The 24,382-nt window shown below is 43.7% G+C and overlaps 1 protein-coding gene across 1 annotated transcript in view; it reads right to left on the bottom strand.

The window, feature by feature from the left end:
* The window catches only part of LRP2 (LDL receptor related protein 2), a gene marked incomplete at its 5' end in the record, with an annotated part of 199,062 nt that extends 179,172 nt beyond the window's left edge, over positions 1-19,890 (bottom strand). Inside the window, one exon of the mRNA XM_082630147.1 lies at positions 19,815-19,890. Within this exon, the coding sequence (XP_082486273.1) occupies positions 19,815-19,890 (76 nt within the window). The remainder of the gene's footprint in view (positions 1-19,814) is intronic.
* Between the last annotated feature and the right edge of the window lie 4,492 nt (positions 19,891-24,382).

Below are 24,382 nucleotides of genomic sequence, written 5' to 3' on the forward strand. Positions count from 1 at the left end.
TTATTTCTCTGGTTGATAATGCCTCTGTTTTTAAGATATTTCAGCAACTACATTTCAGATGTTTAAAATGTTTCCTAATAATTTAAAAGAATTCATGTTTAACTAAATAACATTAACCAGTTGCCTAAGCACAGATATCTTAGTCCAAAGTTGATAGTGACAATATTTATTGAATTACTGAGTTAGACAATATGGAATTATTAAGCCCTGATATTAGTATCTACAACCTAAGAATTCTCCTCACTTCAGCCTGAGTGTGGAAACTGTTTCCGACTCTCGGTGACATTTTGAAAATGACCAAGCATAAAGGAAACAGAGCCCACACCTCACCGAAGGAAAGGTCCTGAGCTTTTCTATAGAACAAACAATATTTCTAACCGCAAAATCAGACGCACAGATGCATGTGTGTAGTATACATCTCTATAAGGTCAAAGGTTAAAAGAGACATTAAGGTCAAATTCCAGCCTTCTTTTTTGGTGCATGCTATGTGCCTACAATTCCCTTCTTATCCTTTAGAATCATTAAAAATAGGCCTTATCCTTCTTCCATGTGATGGTCCTTTGAATATTTGAAGAGAGAGCTAGCCACTGTTCCCCTGATTCTTCTCTTCTCCAAAAGAAACATCCCCGGTTTTTCTATCATTCCTCCCGTAACATGGTTTCTGGTTCTCTCATCATCCTTTTTTCTGTCCTCCAAATTCAGTTCAAATGTCTTTACAAAAATGTGGTCCTCAAAGTGTAACAAATGCCCACTGTCACCTGACCATCTATGGCCAGGACCACAATAGCCTACCACAATATTCATTCCCCTTCCTCTTCAGACACAGAATCCCAGTTTTATTCAGGTGAAGTGTGTGCAGCCAAAAGGCTATATTTCCCAGACTTCAGCTAAGTAGGGTCACCCGAGTAAGTCTTGATCAATGAGATGAAATGCAAGCAATAGGGTTATGTAGGACTTCTGGGAAGTCTCCTTTAAAGAGGGAGGGCATGCCCTTCTTTTTCCTCCTCCACACCTAGCATGGAGCAGAAGTAGCTATGGCTACAGAAACTATTTTGGACGAGGTGACCTTAGGGATGGAAGCCACCAGCAGAGGACGGTGGAGCAAGAAGATAGGTACCTAGGTCCCTGATGATACCATGGAAGTACCGAGCCAGCCTCCTATTGCTGGTTACGTTAGGGAGAAACAAAGCCAAACAAAATCCTCTCTGCAACAGCGATCCACAGTAGAGCATGCCTATCACCTCCCCTGGGGGACGGAGTTGCTTTACTACAACTCATGGAGTTCTTAAAAGAACTTTCCACTAAACAAAGATTTCTTGAGCTCCTGCTTACACGTGGTTCTGTGCCAGATACAGGATACCAGAGGAAGCAGGCATAACTCTTAGCATCAGTGGTCCTATTCTAGAGGAAGAGATAAAATACATACATAAATAATTGTAATTCATGGTGTGATGATAAGTGCTGTGAGAGAGGCTCAGATAACATTCAGTGGAGATCAAGAAAGGCCCTGTGGAGGAAGGTGCTTTTAAACTACGATATGGGGGCCTGAGAGGAGGGTGTGCCTGGCAGAAGGAACAAACTGGAACTGGCAGGAAAGTGTAGGGCATGACCAAGAAAGAGCCACATTCTTCATCCTATGTCACGGACACATGCCTTCAAATTACCAAAACTGTGCTTGAAGCAGGTTTCCTTTTATGTGAAGTAAAAAATAAATTTGTAAGATCCTGGCACCCTCTAAAGCCACGGAGTGCCTCCATGGAGTCAGTTCAATTCACCAGGCATTTATGGAGCACCAACTGTTTTGCTGTCAAATGAGAGTTTCTCCCAATCCATAAAGCCACCCTAATTTTTTTTAAATGTCATCAAATATTTTCCATATTTTAAAAAATACTGGAAGGTGACGCTTTGCCAATATTCTCTGGAACTGGAAGAAATGTTTCCTGGAGGTGGATCCTGAGATTTGATAAACTACAAGTGCACAAAGAAAATGTTTTTCTCCTTTTCCACTTATACTTGCACATTAAAGTTAAATATGCAAGATTCAGAGATAGTTCTCCACTCTGGCTCAGTTTGCACATTTGTAAAATGGGGACTAAATGCTATAATTCTGGTGACTATATCCCAGACACATAATAAGTTTCAACAAATGTCAGCCCTTATTACCAGTATTATTCCTTCCTGCCTCTTTGTCCACTCCCTATCAACCAATATGGGCCCTTGGTTGACAGAAGAAATATTGGCATTTGGGACTGGACGATTCCTTGTAGTGTAGTCCTATGTGTTGCAGCTGGTTTAACATCCTTGTCTGCCCTCTAAATGCTAGCAGTGACAACCAGGGACTGTGACAACCCCAAAAATGCCCCTACACATTTCCAGATACTCTGCAAGGAAGCTGTACCAACTAGGAATCAATGAACAAAACCAAGGAAAACATCACTTGCCATACCCAATATGCTAGAACTTTTTCAGATAAGGGGATTCAAGATAATACCATCAAGTATTTATGAATGTACATTGAAAAGACATGTCTAATATTCCCATAAATAACATATGAACTTATAAAACAAATAATGGTAATTATCAAAAACAGCAACAAATAAAAAGCTTTTTCTGTATTCCACGATGACTCTTTCTCCTCCTGGTCCCCTTGAGGTCCACAAGTTTAGTTCGACCCTTATCATCTGTCTCTCAGATAATTACAGTAATTCTCTAATTTAACTGGTTGATCTGCTTTTCCTCATGGAAAAAGCATTACCTTTATAAAATCTAAGTCTAATCATTGTGCTTCCCAGCTTACATTTTTTTCAAAGGCACCAAACTGCTTAGCTTGACACACAAAGTCCTCTAGTCTCACCAGAGTCGACTCTCCCAGCTCCATCTCCTGCCAACACACCCTCCTCAAGACTCTGTTCAATAAATAAAATAAAATGTAAAAAATAAAAAAAAAAGTAGTGGACTGGTTAGCTTAACATACATATACATTTGATATAGGGAGTCAATTTCTGAACTACATCTAAATCCACACTGGGGAACAAAAATATTTCTTCAATTAGGATGGCTGCTCTTCTGATTAGAATTTTAAAAAAACAGAAAAGACTCTGTTCAAATAGTAAATCAGGGCAGTCTTCCTTGGCTCTTGGCCCCCTCAGGTCCACTTGACTTCACTCCCTTTCCTGTGCTCCCAAACCTCTATGACCACACCTCTCACCTTGTAGCACAACTGTTTGTGTACATGTCTTATTCATCTTTGTGTCTTCAGTTCTGGACCCAGTAGGCTCTCAGTAAATGTGGAATAAATACGTCAATGTATTCACTGTAATTATGAACCAAATCTGGATTGACTGATAGCTTTTCACCTGTTAAACTTCTCACTGACCCTTGTCTGTTTTTACGGAATAATAAGGAACTGTTATAACATTGATTATGATTTTTACGTGGTCTGATTAAAACTACTCACAAAGCCAACTGTTCATCTTTTAACGTACTCTTCCCTCTGGAAAGCTTTCTCCTCGACCAGAGGGCACACCTGAGCTCTACTTAGACCCATGCTTCTATCATTCTTGTTCTCAGAGTTACAGAGACATCACCAGTAAACTCTGCAGAGGACCAGGTTTACAGGAAGTAGGTACAGGACACACGAAATGGAAACACTGAGTCCACTGAGAAGTTTGAAATACTATGTAACATGACATTTTGGGTCTGTGCTTTCAAGCCCTAAAGGTGAAAGTCCAAATAAATGTTCTTGGGGGTAGAAAGGCAAGATACAATGCCTGTCTTCTAATGCTTCCTTGTTTGACAGTTCCCCCTCCTAAAAAAAAAAACACTGTATTTTTTCCTCAACAATTTCTATGGATAGAGAATGTGACAAGTGGTTCCTTTATTTCAAAAGACACAGCATGGTGGCTGCTCTGCTGCATTGACCTAACCAAGAGCTGGTCAACTATGAATGATTTAGCACCAGGTTCCCTGTGGGGTTAAATGTTTACTGAATGCTCACCAAGTGCCAGGACCTTGCATGCTCACAAGGTCCTTTAAATATTCCCAGGAACCTGTGGAGTAGAAATTACTAAGTAGTCCAGGAGACTGAAGCCCAGAGAGGTCAAATAGCCCATAGGGGCACATCTGGAACGTGACAGAGCTAAATCTCCAAACTCCAACACCAGGCAGCGCCCCAGCACCAGAAAGGTTTGGCCACAGGTGAACTACATCCAGGGAAGACCCTTGAGATTGAGGACCCTTGGGTAGGTGGAGAAGGGGGCAGGGGGTGTGGCCAGAGAGCTTCCATAATAATAGGAAGAGCCCAGAACTTTGCTTAGCAGTCAGAGATGTAAATTTACGTCACTGGCTTCAGCTCATTCCCACAACTGAGGCTGCCTTCTATACCCTCAAGGAAACTAGGAATTTTCTCTTTATAAAATGTGAGTGATCTTAGCATTGAATTCTTGCAAATACGTAAATATATTCTAACTCCTCAGAAGTTATTCAAGATGCCAAATATTCCTTCTAGAAGGAATCCTAAATAACCCTATATCATCTGTCTCACAATGCAAATGCCCTGAGTGTTCAATGTCTTTCAGAAAACGCAACGGCATATTTGAGGGCATGGGGGACAGGTTGGTAATGTTCCAGCTCACATGTTTCATTGGAGACCAAGACATAATCATGTAAGCAGGGAAGAGAATTTTCAATTATAAAGATTCTAAAAAGTAAGAACATTCTAGTTGTATATTTGCATGGCATTTTAAACCTGCAATCAAGCTTTACTGACTAATGCAATCACTATATCCCAACATTTTGATAAATTCCTTCTAAATAGAACACCTAATTATCCATTAAAGTTTATTTCTAGCTCAAAGCCAAATTCTGTTTCATGTTATAACATCCCTCATTCACTTTTCACTTAGAAAAAAGAAAGAAAAGAAAACATTAAAAACTTCATAGTAAAAAGCTTATCCTAGAGTGAGTTTCATCATTACTTGCTACCTCCATTCTCCCTTAATGTTGCTATGTACATACTTCTTAAGTTTCATTCCCCTAAATCTTTTAAAATGTGCTGAGATGAAGGAGCAAAAGTGTCCTTTAGCCTGACTTTCCCTTAAAACCACATATTAAAAGGTACTCTGGTGTGTTCCTCTCAAACTATAACCAGCTAGTTCTCATTTGTCAGGTTGGCAGGAAGGGAATGAAATAGGGAGAAAAATCTCTAATTTGTCATCAATAAAATAAATCAGGAAATAAAGCCTTTAATCTTAAGAATATAATTTACTGATTTAGTCATTTATTTACAAAATTGATGGAAATTGTTAACAAGGAGTTAATTAATTTAAGTCACCTGATTACCACAGTTAATTAACCACACTGACTTAATCTTCTTTGAAAACATCAACTAATCATTTCCCAGGTGTCAAGGGGTAAATCGTTAAATAAAAAATAAACCTCTGTCCTCCTCTTCAAGGGAGATTTCTTGAGTGTGTTTTCTTTGCAGATTCCAATCTAGCAACAAGCCAAGTTTAGGCAATTTTTTTCCTGTATGGCTATACTGAAAGAGCTTCCATCTTTCCAGTTTTTTCCTCCATACAATAAGGGGAAACCAGCCTTGCAAACTTACCATTCACCCATGTCATTTTGAATTACTTCAGAAATGAGCTAGAAACACTTCCTGAATTAAAATGAACAAATGAAAGGCAGAAATCGAGGCTTTCATGTGGGAAAGTGAGTTTTCAGAAAAAGAACTTAGAAACTTTATTTGGAGGGTGTGACTACAAAGGAATAGCATAAGGGAATCGAGGGAGTGGGGGGTTATTGAACTGTTTTAATCCCAATTGCGGTGCTGGTTACACGAATACATACATGTATGAAAATTTATAGGACTATACACACACCATTTTAGTCTACGTTAATTTTTTAAATAATAAAATAAAGCACTTCATTAAGGCTAATATTCAAGCCCACCCGTATGAAAATGGTAAAATCTTATTCCCTTTTATACAGATAGAAAAATTAAGGCCAATTACTTGCCCCCCACCTTGAAAAAAGTGGAGGAAGTGGGGAGACTAAGGAAACCAACCCTGTTAGAGAAAATCAGACAGAATCCATCCTGTGTCTCTTGTCAGCCCAGTTCTCAATTAATAGATCCACTGCTTCTTGGCAAGAAACTAGAACCAGTTGTCTTTGATCTACCAATGCAACCCCAGTGCAAGAAGGCCCTGAAGGGAACCAAAGCCCCAGGTCACAGTGACAAACCACGCTTGGACCTCCTAGAGAAAAAGAGGGCTAAAGGGCCTCAATCAAATACCGTTCCTCTTCCCTTCACTTTCTCATTCCTTCAATCAAAGCAAAATGCTTGAAAAATAAATCTGGATTACAGTGGGATTTTGTTGCACATATTCACAATCAGCAACAACTATTAAAGACCTCTTTGATTTCCCTTACAGGGAAGTGAAAGTGTTCAGTTACACTATGCATCCTTCTTAGCTCAAGTCCCATGTTCTCTCCTGTCTGCCCTGCTGGGTTTAATTATTTACAGCAAGAAGCATCTAATTTTTGCTGTCTCCGAGTTAGTACATTCAATTTTTAAACCGTGCATTTTGTTTTTCACTAGAATCTTAGCTTCCAGTGATTACTTAGCAAATTCTTTCAACACCTCGCTGCACCAAATATTAGGGAAGAAGTAAATTTTTATGCCAGAAGTGAACTGGAAAAATAATTCAGAGTGGTGGTACATAAAAATTAACCATTTAGCAATGGATTTGGGGAATGTGTGGATTTCACTTTATTCATTTGCAAACTGTTTTTTTAATTGCATACCAACTAAGGAAGAACACTGGATTTCCTATCAATAGTCATCATTATGGTCTAGAAAAATTATAACTTCCATTTACACTAAATCCAAAAGCTTCCTCTCAACCTTACCTGATGCCGATGAATCCCGAAGGACTCATTGATAGAGTGCTGCAACTTTGTTGCTTTTAGGATCAACCTTTCCTTTTGTTCTAACAATCGTATTTCAGCTAAGCTAATTAGAGGAAGGAGAGCCTTACTAGAAAGTAAGAAGTGCTATCTTTGACATCCTTTTGACAGATTCACAGCAGAAACTCCCCATAATGTTATCCTAAGGAAAAAGCACAAGCAATAATATCTTTTTTCCCCAGAAAAGCTGATTTAGGCAAAATAATTAGGAGCTGAGGTTGGCTCCCTTTCAAGACTCGCCTTCTGGTGCCTTCTTCCCTTCTTTCGCGCCACCACCGCATCAAACCATCAGCTTTGCGTCTCGTTCTTTCTGAACCTCACGCTGACAAATGTTTACTGTGTGTTATTATCTCAACGAACTACTTTACCAGACAGGGGTAAACATTTCTCACTTTAACCAGAGTTTCGGGGGGAAGAGTGTCTTACGCTAAAGAACTGGCTCTAATGGTGACGGAGCACATGGCCAGGGTGAGAGATGCTTCGGAGCCAAGAGATGTTCCAGCACTTCCTTCCAGCCCACAGGCAAACACCTTCCCCATCTCTACACGATTAAACTTCTCAGCTGTAAAGAGTCTCAGTTCTCACTTGGTTGTTCATTACTTTCTTCTAGGACTTTGAGTAAGAGAACTTGGTAGGAATTTTTCCATCAGTATTAAGCAACGGCAGACTTTAAAAATCTGTACATCACTGCCATCCCTAAGAGGAAGTTAAAATAGAACTCTCTGATTGGGGAAGGGTCTTCTGAATTAAAAGATGTGTAATTATAGAGAAGAGGACGTTCCTAGATAAAGGAATGGTAGTATAGGAGAAAGTCAGCAAGCAGGAATCAGCCAGTACCAAAAGAGTAAAGAGGGAAAACTAGGTTAAAGTGGAAATGTACTCTTCAAGAGTAAGCTGTTTGGGGTAGGCCCATGTGGCAGGAATCTCTCTATCCTCTGTTGTACCCGGTTACACATGCCAAAGCATGATATGGTCTCCATCGACATGTAATGAATGAACGAGTGAATGACTGCCAAAAGTAGCACAAAAATGTCCAAGAGTTGAGTTGCAAAGGTACCAGCTTCTGAAATGAGGTCCCCTGATCATAATATGAGCCATTAAATGAGGGTTTGTGTGATTGATACAGAGGCACTATCTTGCACTTGCTCCTACTTACCCACAGTGATAACACATAAGATTAAGGACTCTGGGTTCAAATCTTGGTTCCACCACTTAATAACTAGATGGCTGTGGGCAAATGACCTCACCTGTCTTTGCCTCGCTTCTTTATCCATAAAGTTCAAACTGTTAATAAAGAAGTGGGTAAAGTTACACCTGTAAAACACTTAGGACTGTATCAGGCACATAGAAAGCACTCAAAATTTTTAGCAGTAATTATGTCAGGTCATTCTCCCAACTTCTTCACCGATACATGCATGTCACTGAGTCATTCCTCTGACTCTAACTTATTTGGTCACAGTTGCATTATTATGAAGTCATCAAAAGAATGGGGTCTAGGGACTTCCCTGGTGGTCCAGTGGTTAAGAATCCACCTTCCAATGTAGGAAACATGGGTTCGATCCCTGGTCGGGGAACTAAGATCCCACGTGTCGTGGAGCAACTAAGCCCGCACACCACAACTAGAGAGCCCGTGTGCTGCAACGAAAGATCCCGCATGCCGCAACTAAGACCCGACACAGCCAAATTAAAAAAAGAAAAAAAGAAAAGAATGGGGTCTAAAGTGAGAAAGATTGTGCCTAGGGACAAGCAGCCACAGGCATTTTTCAGCAGTCTGGCCCTCTTCGGTTGGGCCCATTTTTGGTTCATTCATCAGGAACAAGACCCATGAATGTCCTGACTTGACATGTGATGTTCTTTCCTCCATAGTCTACGCCGCCTCCCCAGGTTGAGAAACCACTCCCCTCTTCAAAGAGGGCCTTTTGTCTGATCAAGGCTGTTTTCACTGTGTCATGGTCTCAGACAGATTTCTTTTGTGTTCTGTTTAAACACAGAATGACAGTCCGCTAACATAAAGTCTAAAAACTTTGGCTTATCTTTTTGTAAAAGCAACTGTATCAAATCTGTCCCTAAAATAGCCCCATTCTGTATGTACAGGGGATCCTCACAGGGTAACCAAGTGTGTGGGGTGGAAGTTAAAAAGGCTGATGCAGAATCCACTACTATCAAATGCATTGGGATTCATCAGTAGTTGGGGGGCAGTGAGGCGGAGGAAGGGGAGAGTCAAATGGAGAGAAACAGCGTTGCTAAGCCACTTGTTTTGATAGAGACGGCAATTTTCTTTTTCCTCCATCAGGACCTTGATGGGGCCTCCAGGAGCCCGGCAGAATTAAGGGCTGGCAATACCAAGGACATGGTGATGAGCTTAGGCTACCCTTCTTGGTTTTAGCACTCACGGTGGCATCTATCCATCATTCATTCAACTTATATGTATTTAGTTAGCCCTATTATGGACACTAGGGATAAGTCAATGCATAAGACAGAAAAATGCCTGCCCTCTTGGAATTCATATCTTAGGGAAGGGAAAACAAAGTAAATAAATAAAAGAAACAAATAACTATGTCCATGATGTCAGAGGGTGTTAAGTGCAATGAAGAAAGTAGGAGGACAAAATCAGAGAAGGTGACACTGAGAAAGTGACATATAAGCAGTGACCTATCGAAGGTGAGGGACAAGTCATACACAGTCTGAGGCAAGAATGTTCAGGAAGAGAGAAAGCCAGTATGAAGGCCTTAAGGTGCTCACTGCGTTGGGGAAAAAGCAAGAATATCATTGTACCTAGAGCAATGTGAGTGGGAGAGAGAAGGAGATAGTTCAGGGAGGTGATGTGCAGGCCAGATGGTTAGGGTCTGTACTTGGACACTGACTCTTTATGAGCTGGGAAGCAATGATAGACAGGGAGATGAGGAGATGTACCACCGAGATTCCCCTTCAAGGAAGGACCAGCTGCAGGGAAGGACTTTCTACCTACACTGAGCTCCTCTGAGGTCCATCTCAGTTGTAGAATAAGGTACCTTGCCAGGGCAGGCCACATCTAGCAACTGAGGAAGGCCATTTCAGCCTGACACACAGAACACTCTCTCTGCCAACTGTAGCTCCAGAACTCCCCACTGGGTCAAGCAAGGCCTTGTCACAGTTCAGTTTCTTCCTCTGTCTATTTCTGCTTCCTCCCCTTACCTTCACGGACACTGATCTTAATAAATATCTTGCACTCCAAACTCCATCTCAGCGTCTGTTTCTGGAAAACCCAACTCGTGTCTGACCAAAGCCATTGGAGTTTTTGAGCAGAGGAGTGACAGGATCTGACTGGTTTCTAAAAGGGGGGTGAGAGTTGACAGAAGGGGACAGAAGGGAAGCAGGTGATCAGTAGGGAAGCTACTGCAATAATCCAGGTAAGACGTGACCATGACTTGGATCAATGCAGTAGTGGTAAAGACGACAAGTGGTTGGATTCTACATATATTCTGATGATCGAAACAATGGGATTGTCTGATGTATTGGATGTGAGGTATAAAAGAAAAAGAGGAGTCAGAGCAGAGTCCAAGGTGTGGAGTCCGAACAAGGATGGAGAAGCCATTTACTAATATGGGGAAATCTATGGAGAAAGCAGGTTTGGGGCATTAGTGGAGATCAGGAGTTCAGTTTTTGGACATAAGTTTGAAATGACTATTGCACAACCAGGTGGATATATCAAGTAAGCAGTTGGATATATAGGACTAGAGTTTAGGGTAGGGTCTGGATTACACTCATAAATTTGTAAGTTGTCAGCATACAGATGGTATTTAAAGAGACAGGATGAGGCAACCAAAGTAATGTAGATAGAGATGAAAAGTAATCAGGAAGATGAATGAGAACAAGCATGAGATACCAAGGAGAGGCCAGCAAGGAAGGAAGGAAACCAGGAGAATGTGGTTTCATAGAGGAAGGCAGGACACACTACATGCAATGTTGCTAATCAGCTAAACAAGATGAGACCTGAGAATGGATCTTTGGATTTAACAACATGGAGGTCATTGGTGACCTTGGCCAAAGAAATACCTGTCAAGGGGCCGGGGGGGGGGGTGGAAAAAACTTGAATGGCATGGATTTGAGAACAATTGACACAAAACTACAGTGGATAAAGGCAAATCTGCCTGGTAGTCCAGTGGTTGGGACTCTGTGCTCTCACTGCCAAGGGTCTGGGCTCAGTCCCTTGTTGGGGAGCTGGGATCTTGCAAGCTGCGTGGCGCAGCCAAAAAAACAAAAAAGACAAATCTGCCAAGGGATTTTTGCCAAGAAACAGAGAAAATTGGTGATAGCAAGAAGGAATGTGGGGAAAAGAAGATTTCACGAGAGAAGACAAATGGTGAGAGGTGAGAGAGAATGTGATCTAGAACATGAATGAACTGGTTACAGAGCATGGAAAGTTCATCCAGAGTAACAGGAGGAAAGACAAAATGTACAGGCTGAAGTTCAAGTGATGATGGTTGGGCTATGGGAGTTTGTGGAGTTCTGTTGATTGCTTCTATTTTCACGTTTATAAGAAGCAACGTTGTCTGAGCAGGTGGTGTTGGATGGAGGTTTGAGAAAAGAGGACCAGACTGCTGAGGGTGGAGGCAAGGAAGTGATGCTAACGATGGGCCATAAAATATAAGCTGAGGAAGTGAATAACTGAGGGATTTGAAGGGCAGTGAAGAGGTGGCAGGAGCAATGGACTATAAGTGCCAGTGGGATCAACAAAGAGTTGGGCTTAGGATATAAAGTGAATGAGCTACAAGGTTCTCCAATACTCCCACACCAAACATAGACGGCTGCTTTAGATTCCAATGAGTTCTGCCAGGGGTTCTCTTGAGATGAATCCCTGACTTGGGTGGAAAAGGGCAAGACGACCTCCAACAGTAGTTGGAAGTAGTAGCTCAAAGAATCTCAGGTTCTTAGAGTGGGAGGAAGGGCATCAAGGGTGTCCAGGGAAAGGACAAAGAATCTAATTAAGACACAAATAGTAGCTACAGGGAGGGACTGTCATGTTGGCCAGGAAAGGAGACCGCCAGGAACGGGGGCAGTACTTCATATCACCCTCAGATATAAAAGAGTAGTTTTCCTCGTTACTGTAACTACCTTGTAACATCCCCACCCAAAAGAAAGAATAGATTTAACAGAGTAGACTTCACTGCTACTGGAAGGAATTTGTCATGGCAAATTAGTTTCCGTTTACAAAACTAAAATCAGACAGGTTACCCAGATCAGTTGTTCCCAAACTGTCTGACTCTCAGAATTACTTAACAAAACAGATTCCATCCTTCTAATTTAGTAAGTGTGGGTTTTGGCCTAAGAATCTACATGCCGTTTAAAGCTCCCCATGTGATGTTGATGATATGCCAAATGTAGGAAGCTAGCTGATTCCCATCTAGGGACCCTAGAGATTATAGCATTCTATAAATCATGATGAAATAATGCTTTTGAGAACATAGCTGAAATCTTCCCAAAGTTGAATTGTTCTTAGATAGGATCAAGAAAACATGTAGCCCCATTTGTCCTGGCAGCTATAATATAACAATATGGGAAGCCAGGCTGAAAACAAAGCTGAAACCTAGAGGGGAGTGGAGTCAAGAAAAATACAAAGAGAGAGAACTGGAGCCATGACTGCACCTCACCTGAACCCCGCTATGACTCAGAAGTTTTTACTTACATGAGCCAATAAATACCCTTAATTGTTCAAGCCAATTTGAGGTGGGTTTTCTGTTTCTTGCAACAAAAAGTTTCCTCCACACCCTTCCCACATCAAAATTAAACCTGTGTGGAAGTACACACTAGCGTTTTCTCCTCCCCTTTAGTGAGATTAAAAGGTAGGTAAGATTGACATATAAAAAAGATTTCTATCCTTAAATTCAATTTTATTTGAGGATTTCCCTATTGAAATAATGAGTTTTGATTTTTCAGCCTTTACTGAGAAAAACTTCTCCTTGTTAATGAGATTAAAAACCAAAGAATTGGGGGCTTCCCGGGTGGCGCAGTGGTTGAGAGTCCGCCTGCCGATGCAGGGGACATTGGTTCGAGCCCCGGTCCGGGAGGATCCCACATGCCACGGAGCGGCTGGGCCCGTGAGCCATGGCCGCTGGGCCTGCACGTCCAGAGCCTGTGCTCCGCAACCGGAGAGACCAGACCACGACAGTGAGAGGCCCGCGTACCGCAAAAAAAAAAAAAAAAACCACCAAAGAATTGGACCCAAGGTGACAAGCAAACCTCTGACACTATAAGACAGGATGTTTTTATATGAGAATCCAGGAAAGTCTAGCATAACAGAATTGTAGCTGTGGTCTTCTTTCCCTTTATTGGGTTTCCTCAACACCCGCTGGGCACTCAAAAGTAGGTATGCTATTACTTAATGTGAATCAGTGAGTAAAGGCTTATTTTTAAAGTTACTAAGAATCTGCATGAGGCTGATGGTACATAAACTTAAAGGAGACCTCTGGTATTGCCTCCAAACTTGGAATCTCAAGATCTGGACAATAAACAAGCCATTGTATCCATGGTAACAGTGGCTTAACTTTTCAATGCACAGAATGGTAATTACATTTCCTGCTTTCATTCATTTCTCACTGTTTCCAATAACCTTGGGGGTTAGGCATGACCTGAGGGCTAATGACCAAAAGCACAGAGATTTTAACATGAAACTTCACATTGTCTCATCTGTCATTTTCTTGGTGAGACTTATATTTCCAGGAAACTGATGTTTCCAGTTTCTTGGTACATGATATTAGAAATAAGACTTAAAGACCAGCAAAATAATCATCGGCATAGAGTGCAAATGTTTGGCATTTCTGAATTAATCCAGTGAAGTGTGAAAGACACCTATTCTACCATTTATAGAAGAAGACCCTAGGGTGTATGCTAAGGACTCTTAGATTTGCACCAAGGTGCATTTTGTCTCCATAGACGCATCTTAATATGTCTCCAAACACTTCTTCTCTCTTCTTTCTCTCTGCCTCTTTCTCACAGACAAGGTCTAGTGCCTGGAAAAGGGACAACATCTTGGGAATAAAAACAAATGAAGTAAGTTGGAAAAGGAGCAAGGGCCTACGACTCACTGAAAAATGAAATCCTACAATGGACTCAAGAGCTCCTTACTTTGATCTCTCAGCTCATTTTCTAGAACGTTCCTGTCCATCACAAAGTTCTGCTCCAAATAAGAATCCTTTAGGCTACAAGCAAATCTTCTAGTTGCAACATGACCACACGAACACAGCACCATGTTTTTTGCCTTAAATGTTTCCAGTACTTTTCCCCCTTCAATTATTGAGTTACCCCAGGACTGCCTGCTCTTGAGAAATTTCTACAGCCTTTTCAAGTCTGTCTTCATACATAATGTGGAAAAATGGTTTTATCTGATAAGGTGTTCTAGACACCTGTTGTTTCTGCAGCGCTACATCTGTTCACAATTCTCCTGGGAGCCTTACCCAATTTTCCCTCTGGGGTCTAGCCTTAGTCTATGACTTCAGGGACGAAGCATGTGACTCAAGTCTAAGCTATAGACACACTTCACATCCCTAGATACAGTGATTGGTTCTCCGATAAGCTATGACCTAAGCAGAGCCCCTGAAATGCAACTGAGACTTTTGCAGAGAACAATTAAGACAAAAACTCTTGCTCTTTCCCATTGGATATGACATGAAAGGATGTGGTTCCAGAAGCCATTAACAGCCATCTTATAACACCAGAGAAGAACACGCTAGAGAACAGAGTCATCTCAGAGCCAGAAGACAGAAAGAGAATCCAGATCAGCATGACATATGCTGAGCCCCCATTTGTACTAGGTTGAACCAAGTGAAATTGCCATATTTGACTATTTCTGACCTAGAAAAACAGCAATCCCATATGGTTCAACCTAATGGCTCTATCTTTTCAATTACGTATTTCAATAAACTTCCCTTTTGGCTTCAAGCAGTTTAACTTAGGTTTCTGTCATTCACAAACATGAGAATTTAGACTACTATGTAAAGTTGCTGTAGCCACTAAAGCACTATGTCAAACATGCCCAGGAATATCATTCAACGGATCAGTTGTATTAAAAAAATAAAAATAAAAAAAGGATACCAAGATACAATATCTTCTCCTCAAGTTTGGAAAAAGTTAGATTCTTGAAGGAGGCAGTAATGATGGATAGAAGAATATATGAGACCTCACAGTCTAAAGAACACTTCACACACATCTCAGTTAATTGGCATAGCCACCCTATCAGGTAGACATGTGCCTGTTTTACAGATAAAACCAATCCAGAGCAGTTGAGTACACTGTAATGAATTTCCCAGATAGCAAATGGCAGAGGCAAGTTTCAAACCCAGATCCCCTAACCCCAAAATCTCACACTCTTCCTACTTTGTCTCACAATGCTAAGACTGTCAAGAAATCAATTAGGAAACATTTGCACAGACCCCTATAGAACACGGGGAGCATCAAAGAAATGTCTTTGACGTTTCAAAACATCTACCAACCTGATCATTCTAAAGAAGCAGCCCAAAACACTGAGGCTGGAACATGTCAAATCTTTCTAATATTGGTGAGATCATAGCCAGGGTTATTAGGAACTAGAGAATGACGATCTCAGAATCTTAAAGGCAAAGTGGCAGCCCATTTTAATTGTGAAACCTAGACTTCTCTTTTCAGTTCTCATCCTCCTTAACCTTTCTGTAGTGTTGATACTGCTGACTCACTAACACACTGTGGATACTTATTAATAAATGTTTGTGGAATGCCACAGTGGTGACCATTTTTTTAATTCCTCAAGATCACAAAGTTAATAGTATATGATATAACTATGTGAGTTATACCAACTCTTTTCAATTCAACAAACTGCTGTAAGCACCTCAACTTTCTACATCCCTTGTTCTAGCTACTAGGACTTAACAGAAACCCCAAAGACAATATTGCAATGTGCTTCCAGTCACATGGGAAATACATTTAAGTTCTTGATATCATTATTTTTAAGTGATTTTTTAAACTTTTAATTTACATTTTTTGAAACCTGTCAGTCTTCTTATAGTACATGACTAAAGGACATGGACAGTGATTAACCATGACCGAATAATTACCTTGAATAACACTAAAAATCTAGTCATGTAGCAGCCTTCACTACAAAACCCAGAGACCTTCAGGAATGTGCTCTGATGGCCCAAGGTTTTGAAAAACGGATCCAGAGATAGAGACTTTGGGAGTTGGGGTGCTGACATGGCATAAGTTCTGGACCAAGCTAAAAACACATGGTTATCATAAGATTCAGCTTAGGCCTGAGACAGGTGACCCATCCAATTGAAGATTCGCCAAGATCATCTCTTCATCATACTTTGCCTCATCTGATAAGTCAGGATCAACACAAAAGGAATCTAGAAATTTCCTCAACCTGGGGACATTTAGAGGACATGTCTCTAAAAAAGGTCCTGTAGAATGAGGAGAGGAGACTCAGGTTCAGATCCTGGCTCTATCACAGGCCTTATGCCCTTAGGCAAGGCACTTAATCCCCACCCTTTCACTCCCTTTCAGTCTCCCTCCAGGGTTTAGTTACTTATCTATAAAATAATGCAAGAAGACCAGTTGATATCTAAGGTTATTAAAGTTTCTATTAAAACAGGACAAGCACACTGTTGAAGGGAGTTTAAGCAGAAGCCCCAAAGACTGGCAAGGAAGAACTTCAGTAAGAGAAAGAGAAGCCAACTGCTGTGAAATAAAAGCAGAAGCAGGTATCAGAGATGTGATGGAACCAAAATGTTGCCTGTTTGTTATTGGCCACACAATCCTTTTAACCATATAAACTGCACCCAAAGATGTAATTGTCATAAAAGCTGATACTATTAAGGGCACAACCAAACTTCTGTTGGATGAAAGAATATCATTGTCCTGAGAATCAATACAATTCTCTCAAAAAACTTCAAATCACATTCTGGAATCTGGGAATTCCTCAAAGAAATGTTAAACGGAAAATGCTTAAAGACTTTCCTATGTGCATTTGGAAGTTAGAAATATGAGTAGTAAGCAAAAAAAAAAAGTAACATTTATTGTTGATCAGTATAATAAAAAGGGCTGCTAGTTTATGAACATTGTCTACCATGCCTTACACCACACTAAGCACATTTATCTCTTTATGTTCATAAAATGTCATGAAGTAGATTCCCTCATTAGCATACCAATTTTACAGATAAGCAATCTGAGCCATGCAAAGTTAAATGACTTGCCCAAGGTCACACAGCTAGAAAGTGGTGAAGCCATTGATGGAGTTCAGGCCCTCCCACATTTTTGTTTTCTTAAACAGCTTTATACAAAGTAGAGGACAATGCAAATAATTTTTAGCTGCAGACATGTGATATTTTTTAAAAGACTAACTATGACACTCTTTCCAACTTCTAATGATACAAAGTTTGCAGTAAGATCTTACCTGAAATATTTTATGCTAAAATAAGGGCATTTACACTGTCATCATACTTTACTTCATCTAAATCAAAAATCAATACAACAGGAATCTAGAAATCTTCTTAAACACCCAGGTTGAGGACATTCAGAGGACACGTATGTAAAAATGATCAAGGAGGACTGGGAGTGAGGATAGTAGGATTCAGGTGATAGAAACCTGAAAAGAGTTTCTGAAAATATCTAGTTATGAGCAGTAAGCAGATTTTACATTATGTGGCAAAAACTTGCAAAATGCCCCTCAGCTTCTTTAGTAACTTCACACGGGGACAGTAACTTAGGGGACAGTAACTTAGGGGGCATGACATTTTTGGTACAAAAGAGATAGAGAGCCACATACAGTAGGAATTAAATTATAGCCTCTGGAGTCAGAATCTCTAGGATTTGCCTCACAGCTCTGTGATGTCCTAGCAGCATGACCTTGGGCAAGTTACTTGCTCTATGCCTCCATTTCCCATCTGTAAAACTGAAATAGTAAGAGTACTTACTTCAAAGGCGTGTGGTAAAGATTAAATGTCAAGAAGTGTAAAACACTTAGAACAGGGCCTGCCACATATATAAGTATGTGATATGTTACTATTACTATACATATTATTATTACGTTATTATTGTTATAGAATGAAAGATGGATGGGTCTAAACTACCAAAAAGAGTAAGTACAGGTTACTTGGTGACTAAACCATCAAGCCAGGGAAGAGAACATCTGTTTTGGCTGTATGCGGACAACCCAGATGTATCCCAGTTGAATCCGGACAACATTTCCTTTTGCCAGGCACTGACAGGAACATACAGTAAATCCTATGGCTATATTTAGGACACGAGATATATATAACGCTAAGCACTGCAGTAAAACCTCCACAATAATAATAAGTCCTCTTTCTGTGTTACCAACACTGAGAGAAGGTGTTCAAAGTTAGAATTATTGACGTTCTCCCCCTGCCTCCCCTCCTTTTCCAAAGATTTTTACACAACCAGTGGGGTTTGTTGGCGTTTCCAAACTTCTTCCCAGGAAGTCTGCAATGGGTACTGCTAGGAGTTGCTGTATAATTACTTAGTTGATTCCTTCTAAGGAGCTTACGCTAAGAATTGAGGAAAGAAAGCAGATTAACCATTTGAATACATGCCACGGCCCATCCACAAGCCCTCCCCTCTCTCCGTCATCAATGGGGGCTTCTGCAGTCCCCACCCGTCAACCCCAATATGTGATCCAGGGAAATCAATTTATTGCTTTGGCTAATCCTACAACAATAGGGGTTTCATTTTCATTGTAGGGCAATTAAGTTGTCCGAGCAGGAGGGGAAGGGGGGGTGTCTCCCATCCCCACAGACAGATTAGTCCCCGTGGAGGCAGCAGAGTTCGCTCTGTCTGTCTGGCGGTCGGTCACACGCAGCTCTTGGCTGCTACCTAGCAACGCAAAGCCAGGGAGAGAGCTCGCTGCTTCCCCTGCCTCCTCACCCTTCCCATTCATCCCTAGCTTCCTCTCTCTCTCCCTCTCTCCCTCTCTCTCTCCCTCTCCCTCTCTCTCCCCGCTCTCTCTTTCCCCTCCTTCTCTCCCTTTTACTCTCTACTTGCTTGTCTTCTCTCCTTTTCACCTTACTATTTTTGTTCTCTCCACTACTTGCTCCTCCTCTTTCCCTCGCCTGTTTCTGTAAAAAACCGAAAACTCCCCGACGGCTTGAGAGAAGTTTACAGCTCTTCATAGCAGAAACTTTCTCCATTCGAGCCCTCAAAACTCTGGCCGCGCAGACGGGCCCATTCATCAACACAAAAGCCCCCCCCCCCCCGGGTGGAAAGGGAAACCCTTCAAGAAAACGCTGCAGCACATCAGCCGCTCTCTCGACCAATCCCACCTCCCGGCCTTATCTTGGCTCGTAAATGATCTTTATCGAAATACGGTCTCTTGGGGGTCACGGCGAGACCAAGTTTCGCTGCTGAAGAGAGGCGGGGTGCTCGAGCCCGCAGCCTGGGCGCGCGAAGGGATTCGCGGGCCGGGCGCTGCAGGTGGAAAACTGCGCACCGAGCAGCGCCAAGGACCGCTCGGCCCCGCAGAGAGTAAACCAGCGAGGGGAGCAGGCTGCGGACTCGCGGGGAGAACCGCAAAGTGCCTTCCAGAAGGGTTGGGACAAACCCCGATGGGAACAAAGGCGGGGTCCCCGTGGGGTGCGCTGTCACCGAAACCGGAGGGGCTGCTTTCTCAAGTTTGCGACAGCTCACTTCCCGGGCGGGCGAAAGAGGGGCGCTCCCGCTCTGCCAACGCTGGGCAACCTGAGCGCCCCAGGGGGAGCCGCCGCGCCGCCGCCCGCTCCTGGCCTCTGCCGGTCGCGGTCCCCTCCGCTTGTCCGCGGACCCGACCCTGCCCCAGGCGGGGAAGTCCGGCGCTCCGCGCGGAACTCCGGCCGGTGAGCGCTTACCTCGGCCCCTGGCCGGCGCCAGGCAGGCGGCGAAAGCCAGCAGCAGCGTGCACGCCGCCGACGCCGTGCGCTCCATTCCCGCGACGGTCCGGGTCCCCGGCCTCGCCGTTCCTTCCCCGGGAGGTGGGCGCGCGTCGCACGCAGCACTGCAGCGCCTCCGCTGGAGAGCGCTCCTTCAGGCCCGCACCTCGGCGGGCTCCCAGTGGCAGAAAGCCGGGCCCCGCGCCTGAGACATCCCGTTTTCTACCCGCGCCAGTCCCCACCCTCCAGACAGTGCATAAAGCCCTTTAGACCCGCCCGCCCCGGAACTAGCATGCGGGAATCCCGCGGGGCAGGCCCCCTGCCGCCCGGCCCGCCCCCTGCACTTTGCAGCTCCGAGAGGAGCGGGGATCCGAACACATGCGTGCACACTCACGCATGCACTCCTACAGAAACAGCCTCGCGCACACAGAGGCACATACTCCTCACACGCAGTCTCATACGCTCCTTCACGCGCGCACACACGCACACGTGCACGCACACTTCCCAGGTACACGCGGTCATTCATACGCGCACACACGCCCCTCACAGTCACACACTCACATTGACACACTCACACGCGGGCAGGATTTGCTTCCGCACTGAAGTCCGCTAGGCGGTCCACGCGGATATCTGCCACCTACACAGTTTTTGAAAACGGGGGGAAAAAAAAGAGAGAGAGAGAGAGAGAAGGAAGAGAAGGGAAGGGGAAAGAGAAGTAAAGAGGCTGCCGCAGAGGTTTGAGACCATTCTCTAGTCTGCAATCCTCAGGCTCCCTCGGACACCTTGGTTTCCCCCTTAGGGCGCTGAGATGGGGTGCTCTGTGTTTTTACAAGTTATGGGGGGAGTTGGATCAATATTGGGGGCAGGGGGGCGCCTCGGATCCTTGTTTAGTTTTCGTAAGCACCACGTCTACAGGTGTCACGGCCAGATCGCACTTCGTACAAATCTGTCCATTTTGAAGCAAAATTGAAAGAATGGACGTCTTCTCGATGATGCTGGTGCCCCTTTATGTGAGGGAGAAACGTAAGGGGTTCAGAGGGCCCCGCAGTTCCTTTCTTTGGGGCAGCGTTAGCCAGGGTGGCAGGGGCAGGGGGTGGGCGGCCACCAAAAGCACTGAGCTAACCTTACAGAGCATCGTCCTCACCCGATATGTGACTCCAGTGCCCACAGAAAAAAGGAGGGTTGGTGCCACCTCTTTCCTGGCCACTGGGAGCCAGCCCTGTGTGAGGAGGGGCCGTTTCCGGGCCAGGGGTCACCCCAGAATTTCCTGCCCCAGGAGCCAGGCCCTGGTCCAGGGAGTCAGCAGCCCTTTCCCTCAGCCAGAGGGGCCGTGGCCGTGAAGGCGGCAGCCCAACACGTTCCACGTAGTCCCCCGAGCATGGATCTTGTGGGACTCTGCTGACCCCCAACAGTCGGACTTTAGTGGTTGGTGAAGTTTTGCGGGGAGGTGGAAGGGGGAGATAGGTATTATTTTTGAAAGACAAGACGAGAGAAATAGCCACAGATAGAGAAAACTTCGCCTTAAAAAGAGTAGGGTGCGAGAAGGGACGGGAGAGATTCTGTGGCTTTCTTTTCGAGGACTGGGAATCCATAGTTCTCTGCTCTGACCAAAGTCACTGGAACGCTGTGTGCCTCCCTGCACAGAGTCTGGCGCTGGGCGGCGCCGAGGAGGAGGCAGGATTGGGGACCCGAGGGGCAGGGGGGCTGGGAAGTAAGGGGGACGAGGCGAGTGGGAGGAGGGAAGGGGCGAGGGGGCAAGAAGCTGCACTTTAGTCTCGGCGGGTGATTTATGCCGGTTCCGGGCGGCCGGGGCGATGGTACGAGACCGCGCCGGGGTCAAGCCGCTCCGACGCCCGCCGGGGCCGCGCTGCATAGTCAATGAGCGTCCCCGCACCACCGAGTTACAAAGAGCTGCGGCGGGCGCGGGAGGCGCGCGCCTGGAGCGGCACGCGGGCGGGGGCACAGCAGGCGCGGGAGGGGCTGCGTCCCTCCCAGAGCGCGCGTGGGCTCGCGGAGGTGCGGGAGGGTGAGCGCAGGCGCGATGGGGGCGGGGGAGGGTTGTGTCCTTTCACTGTAGCAGCCCCCGCTCCAAACATTCCTTTCTGCACTGAAGGGTTTCCCTCATTGTTGTTGTCTTTGTGCTCCAGTGTTGCCAACTTACTGGAATTCCTGACGTGGTTGCACAGCAGGGCTCAGGCTGACCGTACGAACCAGCTGCGTTTGTGTATGGGGGCGACCCCGCCGTTAATCCCAGAATAACGCCGGAGAAGGGGGGAAGAATGGAGGGAAGGGGGAGGGAGTGGAGCAGATAAAGGGGTGGGGATGGAGGATGAGGGACCAATAACGAAGCACGGCCCATCATTCCCAACACTGTATGTAAACTCACACATCCACACTCTTTTCCACTAGAAAACCTCATTTTTTTCAATACAGTCCCAAACTCGTGCCACTTAAAACCAAGCATCTTTTACAGCCTGCACTGTGCGCATGTCTTTATCTCCGCATCTATACCTGAGAATGCCTGTTGCTAGATTTGGAGGATTACAACTAAGGACCAGAATCCGGCAAAGCACAGGCTAACGCAGTTGTGATTTACGCCAGCATTGTTCCTACGTAATGCAAACGTGTAATTTCTTTATGTTCCACATTTCTCTCTACATCTATGCATCTACACATTACAGCACAGTTAACCAAAAGAGACAGGAAAGTATGGAAAAGTGAAATTTATCCTAGTAAATTTGTGTTCATTGATTTCCTAAAATTTATTTTTGACTTGTCTATGTTATTATGCATCTCAACGCCAAATTACTGGAAATATTTTCAGAGCATTTGTTCCTATCCTGATCCAACTTCTGCTTCCTGCAGTGGACATGAAGTTGTAAAATCTCCTTGAGTATGATCCAACTTCGGTTTGCTAATAATCTAACCCAGATTTGCCTCCTGAGTGCCACAGAGCTAACTGCCCACTGGACAGTTCCAAGCCAATGTTCCTAAGAGTTCGAACTCAACATGATGGAGCCTGAACTATAAACCTTCAGTGTTTCTTGTCTCAGTAGGAGGCACCACCATCCACCCCACAGGCCAAGGCCAAAATTGTCATTCTTGACTCCTCTCTCTTCCCCACTCCATGTGCAAATTCCTCAATCCACTCACTTCTCTCTCAAACTCACCCATTTCTCTCAATCTCACTGCCAGTGGCCACCAACCTCTCTCACCCGAATTATGGCCAGAACCTTATCATGGGCTCCTTGCTGTCAGTCTGCCCTCTCACATCTATTTTCCATTCTGCAAACAGATGATCAAAGTGATATTTCCACCAGACTAGTGCTTTCAAACAAAGGTAATTAACTATTAGAGGGTTATGAAATCAAGGTAGTAGGTCAGACAAGACTTATTTTCAAATAAAACAGAGCAGAATAGAAACTAAAATAACTTTCATATGGAAAGGACATGTGTTGTTTCACAAAGCTCTTGTGCAACAGGCATTCCACTATGTAAAATGTATTTCTTATTATGCATCTCAGTCAAAAAAGTTTGAGGTACCTCCCTACAAATTCCTCGTTAATTAGAGAAAATAGTAACTTTAAGTGGAGAAACTGGCAGGTGTTTTAATAGGTTTTATTATTACTTAGGTGTGGTAAGGCCAACAGATCAGGAAATGATGGCCACTGAAAAGATAGTTTATTATACTCACAGATCCCAAAAGAGGGAATACAAGTCAGGACATCGGGGGCCACACAGGCAACCATCAGAGTCATAACTCAGAGAGGAAAAGGGAGGAATTGTGGGCAAGCACCTTTATTGTGATTTCCATAGGAAGGAACAGGGAACAGACAGGCAGGGTAAGCATGTTTAGGATTGGATAGTTAGTATTTGAACATAACAGCCCCCACCCCAAAACTCTGGAGGAGGCAGGAGGTCAAGGCAAGGTGACTCAGGTATATTATCAGGACAAGGTGTGTCCAGCATATGCATGCAGGGCAGATGCATCAGGATTACAGAAGCTAGACACATGGTAAACAAAGCAGATACCACAAGGTATACCTACACAAATGCATAACATAATCATGAGAAAGCATCAGAAGAATCCAAACAGAGGGACATTCTATAAAATAATCAACCTCTACACTTCAGGTTGGCAAGGTCACAAAAGACAAAGAACAGCTGAGGGACTTTTTAGAGATAAGACAACTAAATGCAATGCACAGCCTTGGGTTGGACTTGGACTGGGGAGAGAAATAGCTTTAAAGGGTATTATTGGGAAAAAAAGAGGCATTTTAATATGGACTGTAGATTGAATAATAATATCCTATAATGTATGATATTAGTTGTGAAAGAGAATGTCCTTGTTTTTTAGGAAATACATCCTGAAGTATTTGAAGGTTCAGAAACGGGAATTCCCTAGCCATCCAGTGGTTAGGACTCCATGCTTTCACTGCTGGGGCTGGGGTTCAATCCCTGTTCTGGGAACTAAGATCCTGCCCTTGTGGCGCAGCCAATAAATAAATAAATAGAGGTTCAGGAACATGAGTTCATAATTTATCAAT

The sequence above is a fragment of the Mesoplodon mirus genome (genome assembly GCF_964341445.2).
Source record: "Mesoplodon mirus genome assembly, chromosome: 8".
NCBI classification, from domain to species: Eukaryota; Metazoa; Chordata; class Mammalia; order Artiodactyla; family Ziphiidae; genus Mesoplodon; species Mesoplodon mirus.